Source organism: Odontomachus brunneus, unplaced genomic scaffold, assembly GCF_010583005.1.
Source record: "Odontomachus brunneus isolate Ranch 3 - 2012 unplaced genomic scaffold, Obru_v1 Obru_scaffold_046, whole genome shotgun sequence".
In the NCBI taxonomy this organism is placed as follows: domain Eukaryota; kingdom Metazoa; phylum Arthropoda; class Insecta; order Hymenoptera; family Formicidae; genus Odontomachus; species Odontomachus brunneus.
Window position 1 is genome coordinate 1,909,726 of NW_022639496.1, and position 21,225 is coordinate 1,930,950.

The 21,225-nt window shown below is 34.4% G+C and overlaps 5 protein-coding genes across 9 annotated transcripts in view; 2 read left to right on the top strand and 3 right to left on the bottom strand.

The window, feature by feature from the left end:
- Positions 1-98: 98 nt before the first annotated feature.
- LOC116844757 (GPN-loop GTPase 2) lies at positions 99-2,455 on the top strand. 2 transcript variants are annotated; one of them, XM_032816766.1, is made up of 7 exons: positions 99-553; positions 717-833; positions 902-1,209; positions 1,280-1,485; positions 1,580-1,694; positions 1,818-2,013; positions 2,098-2,455. In XM_032816766.1, exons 3-7 carry the CDS (start codon positions 1,089-1,091, stop codon positions 2,324-2,326), a joined length of 867 nt encoding a protein of 288 aa, XP_032672657.1. In that variant the 5' UTR covers positions 99-553; positions 717-833; positions 902-1,088; the 3' UTR covers positions 2,327-2,455. The 2 variants fall into 2 exon arrangements, with proteins under 2 accessions (XP_032672657.1, XP_032672658.1); XM_032816767.1 differs by having other exon boundaries at positions 99-519.
- On the bottom strand, positions 2,303-5,464 carry LOC116844756 (trafficking protein particle complex subunit 13). 3 transcript variants are annotated; one of them, XM_032816764.1, is made up of 11 exons: positions 4,862-5,464; positions 4,539-4,727; positions 4,195-4,363; positions 3,966-4,050; positions 3,730-3,857; positions 3,526-3,649; positions 3,337-3,433; positions 3,041-3,267; positions 2,868-2,968; positions 2,647-2,794; positions 2,303-2,567 (listed from the first exon to the last, which is right to left on the bottom strand). In XM_032816764.1, the coding sequence occupies exons 2-11, from the start codon at positions 4,579-4,581 to the stop codon at positions 2,475-2,477; spliced, it is 1,215 nt and encodes a 404-aa protein (XP_032672655.1). In that variant the 5' UTR covers positions 4,582-4,727; positions 4,862-5,464; the 3' UTR covers positions 2,303-2,474. The 3 variants fall into 3 exon arrangements, with proteins under 3 accessions (XP_032672655.1, XP_032672656.1, XP_032672654.1); XM_032816765.1 differs by having other exon boundaries at positions 3,966-4,020; positions 4,539-5,464; XM_032816763.1 differs by having other exon boundaries at positions 4,539-5,464.
- Positions 5,465-8,643: 3,179 nt separating this feature from the next.
- On the top strand, positions 8,644-12,250 carry LOC116844744 (erlin-1-like). 2 transcript variants are annotated; one of them, XM_032816712.1, is made up of 5 exons: positions 8,644-8,843; positions 9,124-9,251; positions 9,338-9,527; positions 9,617-9,875; positions 10,862-12,250. In XM_032816712.1, the coding sequence occupies exons 2-5, from the start codon at positions 9,144-9,146 to the stop codon at positions 11,298-11,300; spliced, it is 996 nt and encodes a 331-aa protein (XP_032672603.1). In that variant the 5' UTR covers positions 8,644-8,843; positions 9,124-9,143; the 3' UTR covers positions 11,301-12,250. The 2 variants fall into 2 exon arrangements, with proteins under 2 accessions (XP_032672603.1, XP_032672605.1); XM_032816714.1 differs by lacking the exon at positions 8,644-8,843 and having other exon boundaries at positions 9,099-9,251.
- Positions 11,598-15,763, bottom strand: LOC116844742 (SET domain-containing protein SmydA-8-like). Its single transcript, XM_032816710.1, has 7 exons — positions 15,463-15,763; positions 14,334-14,529; positions 13,665-13,892; positions 13,030-13,314; positions 12,562-12,849; positions 12,265-12,475; positions 11,598-12,071 (listed from the first exon to the last, which is right to left on the bottom strand). Exons 1-7 carry the CDS (start codon positions 15,510-15,512, stop codon positions 11,770-11,772), a joined length of 1,560 nt encoding a protein of 519 aa, XP_032672601.1. The 5' UTR covers positions 15,513-15,763; the 3' UTR covers positions 11,598-11,769.
- Positions 15,764-15,929: 166 nt separating this feature from the next.
- The window catches only part of LOC116844767, a 9,452-nt gene continuing 4,156 nt past the window's right edge, over positions 15,930-21,225 (bottom strand). The window contains exons 4-7 of the mRNA XM_032816778.1: positions 19,024-19,282; positions 17,392-17,602; positions 16,324-16,469; positions 15,930-16,237 (exon numbers count right to left, since the gene is read on the bottom strand). Coding sequence (XP_032672669.1) covers positions 16,005-16,237; positions 16,324-16,469; positions 17,392-17,602; positions 19,024-19,282 — 849 coding nt within the window. The 3' untranslated portion in view covers positions 15,930-16,004. The remainder of the gene's footprint in view (positions 16,238-16,323; positions 16,470-17,391; positions 17,603-19,023; positions 19,283-21,225) is intronic.

Below are 21,225 nucleotides of genomic sequence, written 5' to 3' on the forward strand. Positions count from 1 at the left end.
ACCCTATCAGCTGTACCAATCGAATCTAACCTCTGTCATATTCCAAAATAAGTTGCGGTCACATGACGAGATACACTGAAGTCACGTGACGAGATGTGAGATAAACCGTGTTCAGCCCGTTCAGCAGACACGATTTTCACCACTAAGCGCTACGTATCACTCAACCGCTTTGCAACTGTTGGGATCTGCTGAACGCGCCCATTATCCATTATTAACACTTTTCGGGAAACTGTCGCCTAACCACACTATTTGCTTTACGTTTTCGTACTAATCATCATAAAACTAAAATCAAAATAGTGTTGGGAAAAATTGGATTATCATTGGATTGGGAAAATCATTGAATCAATATTGAGAGAGAGAGAGAGAGAGAGAGAGAGAGAGAGAGAGAGAAAGAAAGAGAGAAATCATAAAACAAGGTTAAATTAGATTACCGACTCCAATATTATTTTGTGAGTAAATTTTTATAAAAGATATGTGGGCAAAATATGGATAAACACACATGTGCTATCGTTACGAATGGTAATCATACGGATATCGTTTTAATAACGTATAGGTACAAAATAATGTTTACATACTTTTTTTTAAAAACAGCTCGTGATATGAGGTCCGTTCGTTTTCGAACTTCTACACTAGTTTAGAAGTTCTTCTGAAACAAACAGACTTATGTATCATATGTTATTATCTATTATTATCATATTGTATTTGTTTACTTATAGCAATCGAACACTGTTAATTGTAACGCAATTTAAAAAATTTGGGACATTTTTGACAATAAATCGTGAGCCATCTGTAAGAAATTCACTTTTGGATATTCACGACGTATATATGACAAAGTAAGTAATAATGTGCCACAATAATTTGGTGCTTAAAACATTGTTATTTGCCTCATTGAAATTTGCAGAACGCACTTTGGCACTGATTCCGATGAAGTTCACATAGCTGCCAACTACATAGCAGATCATATTGACATTAACAGATCATTCCTATTGTCAATAGCATTAAAGGATTATAGCATAGTGACTCTGAGAGATATTGCTAATGCTATAAAACAGATAAAACCGTGGTAGTGTAAAATTTACTGCAGCACCATGAGCTTAATTTTTGGTCAACTGGTTATTGGTCCACCTGGCAGTGGAAAAACAACATATTGCAATGCAATGTCCAAATTTTTGGAATCTATCGGCAGGAAAGTAGCTGTTATTAATATCGGTGAGTAATAAATTTATCCTAGTAATTTTTTTTTTCTTCTGACTAAATATGTATAATTATTATTTTGCAGATCCAGCAAATGAAAACATGGAGTATACTCCAACTGTAGATATTTCTGAGTTAATCAAACATGAAGAAGTCATGACACATTTTGGTCTTGGACCAAATGGGGCCTTAGTTTACTGTATGGAATTTCTAGAAACCAACGTACAATGGCTGATTACCAAAATTTTAAATTTAAAAGATCATTATCTCATTTTTGACTGTCCAGGCCAAGTGAGTTGTGACAATTACTATTTTAAGTTGTTTCTTACACACATAATCTCTGTATGATATGAATAAAGCCATAATATGCTTTATAAAACAACAGGTGGAATTATACACACATCACAAATCTGTGAGCCAGATAGCAGAAAAATTGAATCAGAATTTAGTAAGATTGTGTAGCGTACATCTTATAGATTCTCACCATTGCAGTGATCCTGGTAAGAATTAATACATGTATTTACTTTATCTATATTAAGCAAATATAATCATATAAGAAAATAATGACATAAAATTTCAAATATGCTTCTTTGTGTTTACTAAAGTGTTGATATAATTTACAGGAAAATATTTATCCTCCCTGGTTGTTTGTACAACAACAATGTTGCAGATAGGTTTACCTCATGTAAATGTTATGACAAAGTTCGACGAAGTGAAAAAATTCAGCGATTGCCTAGCATTTAATATAGATTTTTATACAGAAGTACTAGACTTAAACTATCTCTTGGAGAAATTGGACGAAGATCCCTTCACTGCAAAGTAAATTAGATATTTTGTATCTAAATATGAATCTTCCGTTAATTTATGAAATATTTTGCAAATAATGCGCATGATATTTTACAGATACAAGAAACTGAATGCAGCATTAGTGTCAATAATTGAAGATTATAGTCTTGTTAGTTTTATACCATTAGACGTTTCCAATAAAGCGCTGCTGTTGAAAGTGAAAAACGCTGTAGATAAAGCCAATGGATATATCTTCGGTGGTAACGAGCCGCAAAATGTTCAAATGCTACTCGCGGGGGCCGTCAGTGAAACCGAGAAGATGTCGACATTAGATACATATTTATGAAAACATTTTTTCCCAATTCTAATTAATTTCACATAACTCTAATACATACATTACATTTTTTCATTATATAAGAATAATTTGACGCAATCTTTATTATACTTATAAATAATAAATGCTGATGAGAACGTTCTTATCGCGCGTGCATCATTCAATCCAGTTGATTAACAAAAATCTGCGTTAAATCATCATATTCGTAAACTCTTTTCAGGAACGTGTCCGTAAGCTTCAGGCCGGAGACGGTCTGTAAAATATATCATTTATTAAACATTATTTTTCCAATGATACATGCAATGTCACATTCTTGCAAACAAGCTACTCACGATGATGCCTGTGTCCAGCGTGATTAAGCAAAGAGGTATGTCCATAGAAGCTCCAGGCTTCAGAGTGCCGATCGTCGTATCCGACATCCCACACCAAGCTATGGAATTATTCGACTCTAAGCTCAACAGCAGATCCATACTTCTTTCCCTGCAAGTAGGTGTGAAAGGACCATCACCAACGATCTTGCACACTTTCGAGTCGTAAGCTTATCGCAACTTACGAGGTATTTATTATGTGACATTTGCAATTAACTGGTTCCTCGAGATAGACTTTCAAGGGAATGTCTTTGACCGTGACTCTCAGATCTCCGTACTCAGGTGCCTACGTAAACAGTGCCGCGTTAATCAACACGTGTTAACGCAACCTCACTTGCGAATGAACGATTTGACGTACCATTCTTTGCAATTGACTCGTCTGCAACCTTCCTCTCTCTCCTAAATTACTCCGCCACACGATATCCAATTTCCCAATATTTGTGGCGTTCTGCATCATTTTGGGATCTTTCAGTAAACTCAGCTGTGGCTTTAAGCAATACAGATATTGTCTGCTACAGCCTGTATCCAGTAGATTCACTCTTCCATAGATAGATTCTTCTTCATCGTTCGTATTTAACGTGGACACTAAAATGAGATACATCCAAAATGTAAGACTTTCGATCAAAATCAGTCGTAAAACCAGTGAGAGCTTACCACTGAATAAATAGGATGACTCTAGGGCAACTTTTTCTAAACAAATTGGTCCAGCTGTTAGATTCTGAATTTGTGCTTCAAGATATACCTCGTCGGACTGCAGAAAAGAAACATCATTTTGAGAATAATAATTCATACAATAAGAACATTTGTACATAATAATATTGGTACAACTCAATGCATAAATACCTCAGCGTTATAAAATTTGGTTTTCACATCTAGTGGCTTGACCACTTGAAACTTGAAATATTTTCTAAATGATAGTGGAGGCCCAATTTGATTTGCACAGGTATAAGATACTTCACAAACTAATCTGAAAAATGAGGTAAAAATGAGATTATTTTCTATTTATATGTAAGAATATAGTTTTATAGACACTTTTAAGATGCTTACATATGTGTACCTATCTCCTTCACCTCATGATGAATTACTTCATCTACTGTACTGTCAGGTACTAATTCTTTTCCTTCTAAATTATTACCAGAAAGAGAAATTATCTGCGTACTTGTCTGTAGATCTGCCTGTGGAATTTATAAGTGATATTTGACAATATTAACAAATATATTATGCAAATGGATATAGAATAAGAAAATTATTATTTTGAGATACAACACACAGTTGAAACTCACTTTTACAGTAACATTTTTTACAACTTGATTGCTACCATTATGTACACATAGATAACTGGAAAATATTTCTCCTAAATATATGTTTCTGAAATGATATATATATATATATATATATATATATATATATATATATATACACATATATAAATATCACTTATACAATGCTGCAAAAAATAATTGTAATTTCTCACAGAAAAGTATACAGAGAGAAATACCAGTAGAAACATACCCAAAACTCTGAGGTAGTACCATAAATTGTCCTATAGCAAGTGCTTCCATACCTTGCAAAGCTGTACAATCATTCTTGAGTTCATTGTTCAATGTATTACCTGGTAAGTCTGTTGAATCACATGTAACGACTACAGGACTTGCCAGAGTTGGTCTTGTCAATCTCATTACTGTAAAAAGTAATTTATATGCAACTTTTATAGAGATATATTTCATTATGTTTTTATTTTAGTGTTGTATCAATGTAATTACGCAATTAATACTTTAAATATTGTATTAATAATTTTAATGTTATAATCTAAAATCTGAAGATAATATAAATTTTATTGCTTCCTGATATATTACCTTTCAAAGCAAGCAAATGTTCACTCTTCGCCTTAACTTCCATTTTTCAAATAAATTGTGGAAACGGTAAATCAAAACATCTAAAATCCTTGCAATATCTAAATAAAGTTTTGCAACAAGCACCTGTCACTTTAGGAACCTAACCTCGTTATCTTACATCAGACTTAGGTTGTGTTCCAAAATTATTGGCTGCGTTCAGAAAACATAGCTGATCAGTGAGCGGTCAGTGATTATTGGTCCTTACTGTTAGATCTCTAACTTTAGACCAATTATATTGACGAATTGCTCAACTGTTACGCAACTGTTGAGTTCGTTGAACGCACCTACTGCCAGCGCCGACCAAGGATGGGTAATATCAGAGAGAAGCCTGAGAGCGGCTACGCTATATGTTTTGGAAGACACCGATTTTTACGTTGGTGCGATGCGCCATCTGCACCCATTTTTCAGGTGGAACTACATTCCCTACGCCCATTTTCAGATGATGCCGGTAAAGCAGCGATTCAGTACGTGTCTATTCTATGCGCATTTCCTGGCGATTCGTGTCCGTGCTAAGCGCATAATTGCGTAGTTAAGAACGTGGATCATTGCGTACGAACTTATATTTCATTCAACATGCACGTGATCTTTTCTCTTTACGCACTGTCATAAATTTATTTACGTGTATATGCATACGAAATATCATATGTATGTGTATGAGCGAGAACCTGACCGCGAAAAACACGCCCACTTCAATGCTTTACATAACGCAACGACATTAATCGCATTATTATAAAACATTAATTCCAACAGTTGTTGTCATACAGTTGTAGTATATCGACGATCGCTATTTCGGCACTCCCGATACTTATTTCCGCGCCAGGCTCACTTTCGATAGACAACAGATATGTATAGAACGCGGAGCGATGTCGATCGCGATGTGTCACGGAAACGCGGAAGACAAAATCTTACTAGATTGTCGCGTTCCGCGAATTGAATCATTTTTTCCCGTACGTTTAAAAAACGGAAAAGCGGAAGACCCAAAACTTTTCTCTGGTTACGTTCCGAAATTCACTGAAAGTACTGAAATTCTATAGTATACGTAACATGAACTATAGATTTTCAGTACTGGCAGTGAATTTCGGAACGCAGCCTCTATTGTCTTTTCATCCAAGGTACCAAGGTATGAATTCAAAAAAAATATTAGGTCCGAACATGTTTGAACACGTCTTGATATAACGGCGGTTAGGTCGAACAACTTGTGACAACTTGAGACAATAGATTTTGATGCGCTTGTTCCGCGACTTTATTTCTTCTTATATTACATGGAGCACAATTTACGCGGAAAAACGGAACGGTTTGATGACAAATAACCATCTGTATTCATTTTTTAAAATTGTATTCACTTAATTTACTGCAATTTTTATTAATATGTTTATCTTTTCAGCTTATCTGTTGAATACAAACATTTTAATTAATAAATACTGTTAAAAATTAATATTTTATAATATTTTATAAAAGAAAACAAAAAATATTGGTGGCATACGAGCACTTGACCGCGACGTCCAGACGTAAGCGCGCTTCTCTCGCTTTATCTAAAGCAGTGGTATTTTTCGTAATATTACAGACCACTAATTCCAATAGAGTAAAGTAAAGGGAAATAATTTCTTTTTAAACGAAATCGATATCTTTTGTAGTTGCCGAAAAAAAGCAAAAATGCTGGCGGCATATGAGCACTCGACCGCGACGTTCAGACGTACGCTCGCTTCCACGCTTTACTTAAAGAGCAGTGATATTATTCGTAATATTACAAACCATTAATACTAATAGAGTGATGTGAGGAAAATTCAGTGCTTTTTGAACGAAATCGATATTTTTTGTAGCTGCCGAAAAAAAGCAGAAAATATTGGCGGCATATAAGCACTTGACCGCGACGTCGTGTTTAGGCTTTTACATGCCGCTAGCATATATTGCTTAATTTCGGCAAATACAAAAGATATCGATTTCATTAAAAAAAGCACTGACTTCTCATTTTGGTGTATTGGGATTAGTGGTTTATAATATTACGAAAAATACAACTGCTTTAGGTAAAGTGTGGAAGGGCGCGTTCGTCTCGATGTACGTCGCGGTGAGCCTCTTACATGTCGCTGGCATTTTTGCTTCCTTTCGCCAACTACAACAGTTATCGATTTCGTTCATAAAGCACTGACTTTTCTGCACTTCATTCTATTGGAAGTAGTGGTTTATGTTACAAAAAATATCACTGCTTTAAGTAAAGCGTGGAAACGTGCGTACGTCTCGACCTCGCGGTCAAGTGCTTATATGCCGCCAGTATTTTTTGCTTTCTTTCGACAACTACAAACGATATCGATTTCGTTCAAAAAGAACTGACTTTTCCTGACTTTACTCTAGTGCAATTAGTGATTTATCATATTACGAACTATCATAATACCACTGCTTCAAGTGAAGCGTGGAAGCGCGCATATGTCAGACGTCGCGGTCAAGTGCTTGTACGCCACCAATATTGTTTGCTTTCTTTCGCATTTTATGCGTTCGAGCATCATTCCATCGATATAAAATTTGGTGGCCCCGAAAAGAGCCGATTTTTGTGCCGAAGAAATTGAGGTCGATAGTCAATAATCAGTCCAATATTCGGCATGTTGAAAAGTCCAAAAGATCATGTGCATGTTGAATGGAATATAAGTTCGTATGCAATGGTCCATATTCTTAACCACGTAATTATGCGCTTAGCACGAACACAAATCGCCAGGAAATGGGCGTAGAATAGACACGCACCGAATCGCTGCTTTACCGGCATCGTCTGAAAATGGGCGTAGGGAACGTAGTTCCACCTGAAAAATGGGTGCAGATGACATATCGCACCAGCGTGAAAATCGGTGTCGCCCAAAACATATGTCGTAGCCGCTCTCAGGCTTCTCTCTGGTAATATATGCGCTAGAGACCTTAGATATAGGCTGCTTTCGGGGAGACGCTATTTAGCGCTATGAGCATCCTCTGTCTTTGTTCAACTTTCGGGAACAAACAAGGATAGAGCACACTCATAGCGCTAAATAGCGTCTCCTCGAACGCAGCCATAAGGTGCGTTCGGGGAGCTCGTTATTAGGGAGTTTTTGCAATTCCGTATTTTAGATACGGTAAACGCTGAAGTCACGTGACTTCATACTGTATTCCGTTTTTAGGTCGTCTACTTCAAAAGGGTTTTTGTACGGTGAATGCTACGGTAACGTAAGATAAAACAGTATCCTACACGATCTGCAATCGTTTTCCATTTTTCACTTTCTTCATATTTAGGATATAATCTTCCTTAAAAGTATGAGATCATCATGACTTGTGAATTTCAATCGTTCAGATTTCATTTTGGTAGCCATAACGTCGACGTTACTCATGAACGCTATTTTTCAGAAATAACGTTCGCACGTTATCTGAATAGCGTTAAGGTGACCGATGCGCATACGTAGTTGACTCGATAACATCATTTTAGCGTTTACTGTATCTATACTGTATGTTTGCAAAAACTCTTTATTAGCGCTATTCAGCGCTACCGTATCATTCTATCCTTGTTGTTTATCTAATGGCTCCTGCACACAGGACGCGGTAATGCTTACCGCGCGGCGAAAGTCCACGCGATAGCCAATCAATATGTTGTTTTTCCGTAAGAGCTAGAAGGTTATTACGGAAAGCAGCATATTGATTGGCTGTCGCGCGAACTTCCGCCGCGCGGCAAGCATTACCGTGTCCTGTGTGCAGGAGCCATTACTTTTTAAAATTTGTAACGAGTACCGTAACGAGTTTCATTTTAGAAAAAATAACGGTAACGATAACGAGTTACTTTTATAAAATAACGTTACTAACCCTGGCTAGATATATATATTGATTTTCATTTTGCATATTTTGTTATTGGTTGCGTTTATTTGGTTAAGAAAACGTAGCTGATCAGTGAGCGGTCAGTGATTATTGATCCTTACTGTTAGATCCCTAACTTTAGACCAATTACGTTGACTAATTACTCAACCGTTGTGCAACAGTTGTGTTTTCTGAACGCACCCATTGATACAAGTACACATAAAAACAAAAGTTGTTCAATAATACGAGAAAGCAATACAGTTTCCGTTGTTCCCGACCGACTGTGCATTACCTTAAGCCGATATCTCTTTCAAAAGAAGTTATTGGGAGGAAGCGGTATGGGGCCACTAGCCGAGATCGAGGGACTTATTTCTTAAAATGAAATTAATGGACTATGTTGTAATATCTAATTATAATCACATATCCGTTACTTTGTAACGCATAATTTTCGTCATCTGTGTCAAGGTATTGCTCGTTCATCTTATCAGCACGTACGAAAATAACCTCTCTTTATGGCATTCTAAATTTTGGGAATCGAGCCAGCGAGCAATGTATTTGCTAATTGCGCTCGATATAATTATCGCTTTGTATTCGTATGTTATGTAACTATTACGGTTTTGAGTTATATGTGATACTGTTATTTCAAGCTGTTCGAACGTGATTCACCGTGTGTACACTACGTGCCCTAAGTGTCCCTCAACACATGTATACATCCTTTGAGTTGACTGTTTCATACGATTTTCAGTGTACCATAGACATACAACAATGTTCGATCAAAGGGTGATAGCGATTTGCTTCCTCGTGTGCTTTGCAATAGTATTTAATTTTTCTCTCCATCGTATCGAGGAAGGCCATGTTGGGGTGTACTTCAGGGTGAGTTTTGTCAATTTTTTTACTATATCCTATTATATCTACGAAACACGTCATTCTCTAACTGCCGCTTTATGAATTTCTGTCAGGGTGGTGCACTGTTACCTCAAGTGAGCAATCCAGGTTTTCATATGATGATACCATTATTGACCACTTATCGTTCGGTTCAAGTAACTCTGCAGACAGATGAGGTGAAGAATGTGCCATGTGGAACCAGTGGTGGTGTAATGATCTATTTCGATCGTATAGAGGTTGTGAATATATTGGATGCAAATAGTGGTGAGCTTCTCTGGGCAATCTAGTTCCTTTGTTCTTCAAGAAACTGTTTGTGTGTATCTCCAAGTGTTAATATATGCTTATTTTTGCAGTCTACAATATGGTGAGGAACTTCACTGCAGATTATGACCGTACGTTAATCTTCAACAAAGTTCATCATGAATTGAATCAATTTTGTTCGGTGCACACACTGCACGAAGTATATATTGATCTGTTTGATCAAATCGATGAGAACCTTAAAACTGCACTTCAAAGGGACTTGAATGAATTAGCACCTGGTCTTAACATACAAGCTGTCAGAGTGACGAAACCAAAGATTCCTGAAACCATCAGAAAAAATTATGAACTAATGTAAATAATTATATTTTATTAATTATTTAAATTTTTTCTTCTAATTAAAATTTTTACATGTTTCTAATATTTTGCATTAAAAGAAAGTTTTAGTTTAGATAGTTGAGAAACAGGAGGTCTTCATAAATTTTTTTCAAAGAAGTGAATAAGGATATTAAAATATAGAGTTTCAATTATTTTTTTTTAATTATTTATCATTGTTTTAAGTATAAAATATTTTTCATTTAAAGAAGATTAAAATTTTATCGTCCAGGTTTTTTGTGCTGAACATGGTGTCACCAGATGTCTCCAACTGGTGAACAACGTTACAACTTACATAATAATCTGAAACAAATGGGAAAAGCAAATTCAAAAATTATTAAATTTGCTGGAGAATGAACTTTTGTTATGTACAGAAAGCCGAAATTTAACAAAATGGCAGCACTATGAAATTACAAGTTATTTTTTTCTTCTCTTTTTCTGTTTATCTCTTTTCTTTTTATATTTCTAAAAAAATACTAATTTTGAAAATTTTCTAAAAGATTTAGATTCATTCATTCTCTCTCCAGCAAATTTAATACAGTTTAAATTTATATTTTATAATTTAATTTAAATTTATAATTTAATTTAAATTTATAATTTAATTTAAATTTATAATTTAATTTAAATTTATAATTGTATATTTTTTTTATCTGTTTCAAATTATTACGCGAGTTCTAATGTTGTTCACCAATCAGAGTCGTCCGAGTACATCGCGCTCAATAAAAAGATCTGAACGAAATTTTAATCTTTTTCTAAATTTTTTTTACTTAAAACAGTGATAAATATATATGATTAAAAACTTGTTATTAATATCTTTATTTATTTATTTGAATATCTATTAATATCTATTTATTTTATTTATTTATTTATTTATTTATTTGAAAAAAATTTGTGAAAATCTCTTATTTTCGAACTATTTAAATCAGAATCTTCTCTCGACTTATCTCATATTTCATATCTCTTAGGGAAGGAGAGAAGACGAAACTGTTAATATCTACGCAACATCAGAAAGTAGTAGAGAAGGATGCCGAAACCGATCGCAAGAAAGCAGTCATCGAAGCAGAAAAGGAAGCGCAAGTTGCGAAGATTCAGTACAATCAAAAGATCATGGAGAAAGAGTCATTGCAGCAAATGGCGGCGATAGAGGACGAAATGCATTTAGCAAGACAGAAGAGCCGTTCGGACGCTGAGTTCTACCAAATGAAGATGCAGGCTGAAGCGAACAAGTTACTTCTGTCTAAGGAATTTCTAGAGCTGAAGAAGTATGAGTCGCTGGCACATAACGCGAAGGTATATTACGGGCAAGACATTCCAAAGATGTTTGCGTATGGAGGTTGCGCGCTCGATCCCAGTCTCGGTACTGGCGCCAGTACTAGCACAAGGAGTGTCGAGGATAAATCATAAGTAACGAACAATTCGAACCTCATTTCCATGATTATTAATACACGGAATGAAATGATTGATTTTCTTTTGTCAAGCCAGTACTCTTAGGATACGCGAGTGCGAAGCTTTGAACAGTTTACAATTCACAGTGATATACGACCTTCGATAAGGTGAATGTGCAACCTTAGGTTTCTGGAGTGTTGCCTGTTCCTCCGAATTAACTGTTACGTGTGTAATTAAAATCTTTTTTTGTATACATATACTTATTTATTAAATCTATACAAAATGGATACATCGCAAATACAGTACTTGTAAGAATTGTTTCTTTTTTGTTTATTATTATTATTATGCAGTATAATTACAGAATAACAATTTTCTCACGATATAAAACAGTATATCATTACGTGACAATATGAATAATAATCATATCGACATAAGTAATAACAATTGTAACTTGTAAGAAGAAATATCTCGTTCGTCGTAATATATGTCATTTGATCTTTCTGCGATTTTCTTTCGCTCTACGCGCATAGACTTTCGGTTCTTCCGGTGGTAAGGACTTCACGTCGTCTATGTTCTGATTTAGCGTTCGTAATTCTTCCAGCGCTCGCTTAGCCAATTTCCCCTCCGGAGTAGTTGCAGGCTCCAAAAGCAGCATAGTCAGGGCTTTCTTTAGAAGATCTCTGGCCTCTTGTAGTTGATGCGCCAACTGTGCGGACGAGATCTCGCGAGCAGAATAAGATCGATTCGCCAGTATTATTATAGGCAAATGCATTTCATATAACATTATTCCTGAAAAATTGGTATTCGCGATAATTACATAATCATACATGACTTAATATCTGTAAGACATCGTTATAATATTACTGAAATGTTTCTGATATTTTCCACATGTTTCTATTCTACGTGTGAAATAATTGAACAAGCTTATTGTACAACACATGTATAATTATAACGAAATGCACCATCAATCGTGCGCTCGCACCTTTCAAACGTGATATACCCGGCTCTACTATGTCCAATACGCTATAGACTTCCTTGCACGTGCCCAACATCTTTTGTATGATTTTCTTCTGAGGATTTGGAGATGTCATTTCTTTCCTGTATGCCGCCAATAACTTCTGCTTCAAGGATAGCATCAGGAAGTGATTGATGTGTAATGATCGTGATAATTTTCGAAGCAAACCATCTAGACTCTGCAAATTACCAGGTCATTGCAAAGATTATGAGAGAAAGGATCACAAGAGAATCACAAATGTTTTAAATTTCAATCATCGCGAACTTTTATATCGGTATCCTCGCATTCTTCGATGAGCGTTCTGCAGATATTCAGCGTGGCTCTGATGAGACGACCGCCGTAGGTCCTCTTGCACATCTGACACTGCCACCGACTTTCCCGTTCATACGGATCGACGATGGAAGTGTCTTGTATCCCGACGAATCCTTTTTTGCAGCGTGGGCACAGCACGCTACTCAAATGCGACTGCAACTCGTAGGGATCCTTACACAAAGAGCATTCGCACTCAAAGTACTTTCCTTCACGAAGATGCTCTCTTCTGTCGGCTGTGCCCTGATGAAGATATAAGAACGTGAATATTGTTTTAAAGAGAAATAATTTTTTAAATTTAAAGCTTATTCAGTACATTATCAGCACAGTGGCAAATAGTTCCTTCTCATACATAAGCCAGGAAAGTAGAAGAAACGTATCTCTCTCAACAATTAAATTTTATAGTTTGCACAATTGACTGACCAGCAGTGACGAAGTGTAATTGAAAAGAATAGACTCATTTTCCTTGATTGTTACGCTCGCATAAACGCTCAGCTGGAAATCATTGTCCACGGTGAGATGAGTGTTGCCTCTGCAATCGTGAGCCATCAAAGCTGCTTCAACATATAAACCTCGAAGAAGAAGACCGTCAAGAACGCCAGGTGATCGCAACTCGAAGGTATTCACGTCTAAAATGCCGCACAATTTCTGCATTAATTCCGCACTGGGTGGCTCGATTTCATCAGGTACGCGAAGCATTTGAATCACCTATACATATATATATATCGTTACTGTATTGATTGGTGTAGTTAAATAAGAATAATTAAATATTTCCGACGGTTTGAAGAAGAAAAGAGAAGAAACGACTCGAAAGAGCAAATATGACAATAATAGAAGAAATATTTTCTTTGAGATCATTTTTGTTCAAATCTTAAGATAACATCATCAAAGTGATTGATTTTTTGAAAACCATTGACTGTTTTCATTTGTAAAATAGTTACATATTTACAAAGTATATTGACTGGATTATCCTATTTATATAAAGATCTAAGCAAGAACATATACAATATATAGGATTAACGTCGAACGTTTAATAATTTGATTAAAGGGAAGCTCACATTTACTACATTGACTTCTCTGTCCTCCCAAACCGGCGTGTTCATTCTTTTGTCCAGATGAGCCTCCATGTTGTTTACTTGTGACCATACAGTCGGATTTCTGCATTTTATCAGCCACAATCGCAAAACCAACAAAATTCCTGTTACGTCGATTCCTTTCCCCGCCAGCAAGTCTCGATTCTCCCGAAGTATCCAGCATTCATCACTCGTGTGATGGATCGTCCGTGTCTTTACAGATAGTAAAAAAACACGCTATTTCAAATACTAAAACAATATATACGCGCGCGCCATATAGCTAATAAAAAACAATAAAAAACGTAAAATAAAAGTAAAATCAAAATTAAATTAAATTAAAATATACTTTAATTAATTAATAATTATAGGAAGAGCCAGGGAGAGACAGGGAAAAACAGGGAGAGACGGGGAGAGACGGGGAGAGACGGGGAGAGACAGGAGAGACGGGGAGAGACAGGGAGAGGCAGGGAGAGACAGGGAGAAACGGGGAGAGACAGGGAGAGACAGATTCAAAAAAATCATCACAAAATAACACGTGAAAAATATAAATGCAATATTATTAAAAATGTCCAACAATGCATGAAGTCAACTAAATGTTAATTTAATGTTTCTTGCTTACTGGGATCGATATATAATGTTATTCTAACATACTACCTCGCACGCTACGCTGCACAACGGTGCGACGTTGCATCTGGAGCAAGTATATTGTTTCCCTTCGCCGATCCTCGATAACGAACGCAGGCATGCAAAACACAAACAATCTTTCTTATACGTCATCGGGCCGACCGCAATCGGTTGCTCCCGAATAATAACTTCTCCTGCCGCTATATTTTTAGCTGCTACAAGGCACCTTGTGAACAAAAATTATAAGTGCAGCATCTTAAATAGCACAGAACTCCACAGGATCTTCTAAAGATATTCTGAGAACGTCTCTACGTCCTGAGAACGTTCTCAGAACATCCAATGGAGAGTTGCCTCGAGTGCCTGTAAAATGTAATGAGTACCTATAAAAAATGTAATATATTTTATATAATATGTAAATATCCTGTTTAAAAAATCCGCTAAGAAAAAAAATCAATATATACAAATTTTATAGAAATATTATATGACTTTTATCTGAACTTAACATTTCTAATGGAAATTTCAATTTTTTACCTTTTAACTTAAAAAATCAATTTCTTTCTTTTTACATCGAAAAAGAACTTACTTTTAACGATTAAATATTTATTCGAGAGAATACAAATACTTTCTTATACAATTTTATTATTTTCTATCAAAAGCACAGTTCAGTTGCAAATATTCTTATCTATTAAGATTATCTATTAAGATTTTTATTATCTATTTTATCAAATTTTTGGATAGAATTTTTTTATATATGATTAGATATAAGAGATAATAGATATCTATGGGTGCTTTCCAGCTATGTTACACTGTGTTACACAAAACCAGTTGTGCTGTCTGGGATAAGCTGTAAATTGTGCAGTGATAGATACGCGCTCACTCCTCAAATAGCGAAATCGCATCTATTTTGATCGAAGAAGCGCTAAATTTATTTTTAATGATATATAACATCTCTTCCGCGCTGTCTTTTTCTATTGAAACTTCTGCGTTAAAATTCGCCAAAGTTGCAGCTAGCAGTCGATTATTCAGCAGACAAAGAGCGTATAATCAGTGAAATATTGTCGCGTAAATTACACGAATTTCAATCATGCGATATAATGTGGTATAACTGATACATAAATCACATACTGAGTGGCGTGCTTAATTACATGGTAGCCGTTACCTGCCAAGTTTTCTCGAATATGCAACTTTATACTTCGGGGTGGGCGCCATAATTTGTCTAAATTATTTCCTTCAAGTTTGCGATTGTCGACCCGTAACTGGCATGGGGAAGCGGACGCCCGTAATACGAACCGTCTTCCTTCGGTACACATGCGACGCACTGTATTATTAGACACCCGTGAATCGTGCGCACTCCGCGATACAACGCGATGCACGCAGTTACAAAATCACGACGCGATCGAGTCGCTGTCAAACACGAGATATATTTTCTCCCGCGCGGCGACAGTGGATTTAACCGATTGCTTTATAATCGCATTATTACCGCGCGATGTTACTGTAATTTGGGAGTGAATATTTGCCGCACAATTTTTTCTCGATCGACGCTTCACAAGGTCGTATCGTCCAATCGGCGAAGAGTCGCAGAGTTCCATACTGATGTCACCAAATTTGATTTGCATCTCTCGATAATCAGGAAGACATGCAGAGGTGAGCGTTTATTAGCAAACAGGTTTGTACAAATACGAGTATATTTACAAGAAACACTTATAAATTATTTATGGACTGTTCCAGCTGGAGCAGAGACTCTTGCGCAACGAGTCCTATTTGTCCCTCAACTGTCTCCAGTGATTCCAATATTAATATCATAGCCGCCTCTTTTAGGACATTCGCGGCTTCCGTCATTTTGGACTTTAGACTGGCTTCGCTGATGACGCCAGCATTCCAGTGGCTTTTGGCTAAGAAGAGTAACGGCGCGTGCAGCTCGTATAGCGTCATACCTGCCAAAAAGATAAAGCAATAAATTATGTACGCACACCTTTCCACGACAGTGTGCGGAGAAACGCGTCTAAACCTCTGCCTGTACCTCTTACACGAGTGTATCCGGGTTCTACCACGTCCAATACTTGAAGCAACAAATGGCATATGTCGATTTTGTGCTCTAACACAACGTCCGGCAGATCGTCCAATAAGTATTCGTCAACTCGACCGTACATTTGGCTCAACGAGTGCCTATAAAAAATGCAATATATTTTATATAATATATTTTATATAATTTATTTTATATAATATGTAATATATCTTTCTTAAAAAATTCGCTAAGAAAATCAATAGAAATATTTGCAAATTTTATAGAAATATTATATGTATAATATTTATTACTATTTAGCTATTGCCAAGAAGAGAACTTGGTTTACATTTTATAAATCTTATCACCATCCACACATCCATACATTGATCCACTCCTTATATACTACGCCTTTTCCTATTCCCTCTTCCTCGTTTAAACTTACTCTTATCCTACTATCCTACTATCACATTACTAGAAATATTATATGATTTTTATCTGAACTTATCATTTCTATTAGAAATTTCAATTTTTCACCTTTTAACTTACATAAAAAAGTTCAATTCTTTCATTCTTTTATCAATTTCTTTCTTTTTATACAAAAAAAGAACTTACTTTTAACAATTAAATATTTATCCGAGAGAATACAAATATTTTTTTATATAATTTTATTATTTTTTACCAAAAGCACGGTTCAGTTACGTAGATTTTTCTTATCTAATTCTATCAAATCTTTGGGTAGAATTTTTTGATACAATTAAATGTAAGAGATAATGGATATCTATATATTATCTATATTCATTATTTGTTATATCTAAATAAATAAACTCGCAAAAAAAATAATTTTCGATTATTCTTTGTAAAACATTATTTCCTTGATTAAGTAAAAAATTATTGATTAGTTCAAAATTATTCCTTAACCAAGTAATTTTGTTTATGATTTTCTATTAAAGTTCTGGAAGCATTTGTATTGCAGAATTTTGTTACAGAAGATGGCAGGAAATCGAGCTAAAGTCTTTGTTTACTGTAATATATTATCCTTTATGTAATCTCCCGATGTCCAATTCCTTAGTTGTATAATCATACCTCAGCATCGTGAGAAAAGCGTGGCGAGGATGCAGAACTGATTGATACTTCTTCATAACGGTTTCTCTTACGTAAATCGCGTCGGCTCCATCAGCTCCGCTGATGGCCTCAGCGTTATCTACCTCCGCTTGAATGATCCGGAGAACTTTTCGCACCGCTTGCCCGTTGGTGGAGAACTCGCAATTCGTACACTTCCACGAACTTGCCGGATCTAAAAACCGTACAGATATATAACTGAATATTGAGTATTTCACACAAATTCTGTGCAATAAATATTTTTAGGATAAATATGGGCCCGTATATATATGGGATATTATATCCCATATAGCATTAATGTATTAAATCTTACAAATATCCCAGAGATGCTGAATATCTGTGAGATCTCTCTATAAAATATATTTGTGAATGTAGACTTAAGGTGAAATGTCCTAATTAGTGATTGTATCTCCTAATCGCATCCGTTTTTCTTAATAAATCAATTAATACTTATATTTATCATAAACATATGTTTTTATTCTTAATCTTATATATTATTAGCTGTAAGTTTCGAATAAAATTAATAAATTAATAATTAGAAATCGTAGTAAATGCTGGAACATCATAATTTTATAAACGTATTGCTAACGATGACAATTTAAACAGTTACTCACCGACATTTTAGAAGTTGACAATTAATACCACATGTCTATTTATTGGATCTATAATAGTTATTCTTTAACTTTAAACTATTGAAGTTGTGTCAAAGTTGAGAGAAGATTTTATAAGCAAAGAAAGTAACAAAATATGTAATTTTCGTAGTTAATTCATGTAAGTCATTAATCAGTACTGGGGTATTTATTTTTATTTATTTGTCCCCATCAATAACAATCTGAATAAATACATGATGTAAAAATGATAAACGTTTCTATTTTTAAAAAGAATATATGGTTTATTAATTTTATTTATAGAGTATTAAGAAATAGCATTTATATCATAATGCTATTTCTTGCCTCTCCGTAATTTATTAAATAATACAAATATGAGTCAGTTTATAAATTGCCATGTTTAAGTAATTAATGACGCATTTATGTAATTCTGTACTGATTTGTGATATTTAAATAATGATTACTATTATTATTTTTTATTAATAATTTTATATATTTCTTTATTTTGAGTATAATTGATTTAAGATTGATTACGATGAGAGGTTACGTAATCATTTAGATATTTGCCTTATATCAGTAAGTGTAACATCAACCACTTTTAAGAAAATATAAATTAAGTAAAATCTTTCCATATATTAGAAAAATATAATACAAAACTCCTAGTATTTAAACTATCTAAAGTAGTCTATCTACAATAAAGATTTGAGCTTTAAGTTGTAAGAAATTAACCAACCGTGGTTGAATACTCTTGTAAAAATCTAGATTATGGTTGTCAATTTCTTAAAAATTAAAGCTTAAATTTTTCATTTTTTATAGACTACGCTTGACAAAATCAATTTTTTAACCTAGTTTAACATATGCATTAATAATTAATTTATTTTTACGTATAATGAGGTTGCTTAGTCAATTGGAGCATTCATTTCACACAGGAAGTAACAGCAATTAATCATTAATAGAAACTAAAATGGAAATCGATATATCATCGTACCTAAGGAATCCAACGGCAGGACGACCCCGTTATCGCATTTATTGCACCTGAGCGAGGACATGTGGGTGCCCAATTCCGTGGGATCCGAACATCGCGGGCAAGCGCAGGCAAAGTGCTTGCCCTCCTGCAGGTGTTCCCGGCGCAGCATCGTCGGCAGTAACGAGTGCGTGTAACTCGCGTAAAGTTCACCGCCCGCTGGGACTTTGAGCGTGGTACGCAGTCGTATCCTACGGGTGCAAAACCGTGTAATTATGCCATTCTTACGAGCACGTCCTCATCAGCATAATGAACGACGTGAGATTTCCCGAGGATGCGGGCATTAATTGAGGAAGGAGTGCTGCGCTTGAGTGTGAGTAAATGAAGACGGTATAAGATATCGCAGACTCGGTGCAGACTTCTTTTCGCTTGGCGCAGTTAATATCGTGTCTGAAGATCGAGATTGACATTATGGGCTTTCTACAATAAGCGGTTAGTCGTAACATATAATGCATAATACATAAAGCATAAGAAAATTCACCAATCAGAATTCTTTATTTCTATTCTGAGAGACAGCAATTGATGAATTTTCTTATGCCTTATGTGTTATGCGTTATGTGTTACGACTAATGGCTTATTGTAGAAAGCCCATTAATCTCGGCGAGTTAAATTTCCGATGCGGAAGAGAAGTCTCTGAGTGTCATATTTGTCGCATTCCTATTTTCGTGATTAAAAGTACACAGAGAAAATATTGTGGTAAAAATTATGTTAAGATTACATTTCATCTTGCGATGTTTTTTATTAAGTTGTACTATTACATTGTATTAACACACATATTGTAGTATAAATTACTAAAAAAATAATTTTGATAATCTGCCTGAATGTATGATATAAAGAATATTCAAATAATTGCAATAATTTTGTAATGGAAAATCCAAACGTGCATAACATTTTTAAACAAATATACATGATACAGGATACAAATACACGTCAAACGTGCATAACATTTTTAAACAAACATACAGAATATCTAAAAAACATTTGACTAAACGTTAATATTATATTCTAAAAATAAAAATAAATAAAATAATGTTTAATAAACATGAATCTAAAAATCAATCATTAACAAGTCACACTAATTTAAATTTGTGAACACGTAATCTAACTCACGTAAAATTACAGGAACTGTTCAAAGTTTAAAGTAGTTATCTTCAACAACAATATACATGCTTCAGTATGCCTTCTTAGAAATTGCCAAACTCGATTGAAAATAATAGGAGAATACCATATGATATCATTCATGATAATTTACAATATGTTCCCGAAGTTTATCAATATTTTAGATAGATCTTGCATAAACTAAAGTTTTAAAATGATGAAAATTAATGGGATATCTAGTGGACAGGTATAACGATAATCTTAAATATTCTAAAACTGATATAACTCGTTAATGATTGGTTTTCTCTCAGACCCATTATTTTATTAAATTTTTTGTTTCTTTCATTTCTAGAATATAGCATTAATGTTTGGCCGAATGTTTTTGGGACACTCTCTACAGTTTGTACATTTCATTCATAATTTCTATATGTTCTACTTAAATAATTTAATAAAATTACACAAGAAAAATTTGTAACTTCTGTAATGTAACTGAATCATGTTTTTGATAAAAAATGATAAAATTACATAAAAAGGCATGATCATTCAGACAAATATTTAATAATTTAATTTTATTCGTTTAACTGTGCAATTTTTTTTTAATTGTTTAATATAATATTTAATCCTTAAAAGTAAGTTACACACGTGCGATATAAATTGAAAAAAATTAATAATCTTCTTATATAAGCTGAAATGTAAAAAATTAAAATTTCCAATAAAAATGATAAATTTAGATAAAATTATTTAATATTTCAATGAAATTTGTATACATATATCCCAAACAGCACAGATCTGCACAGAAAATTAGGTCTCAATATACCGAATATTAGGCCAATATTGTAGACACTTTGCATTTTATAGCCAATATAGAATTATGGATATTGGCAACTCATTTATTACCAATATTGATTATATATTGAGTTATATTGGCCTAGTGTACTCCCAATATATTAGGAGCCAATATTGGTGCAATATTGGCAATTTGTTCACATTTTATTTATAATATATTGACATATTATTTATATATATATATATATATATATATATATATATATATATATATATATATAT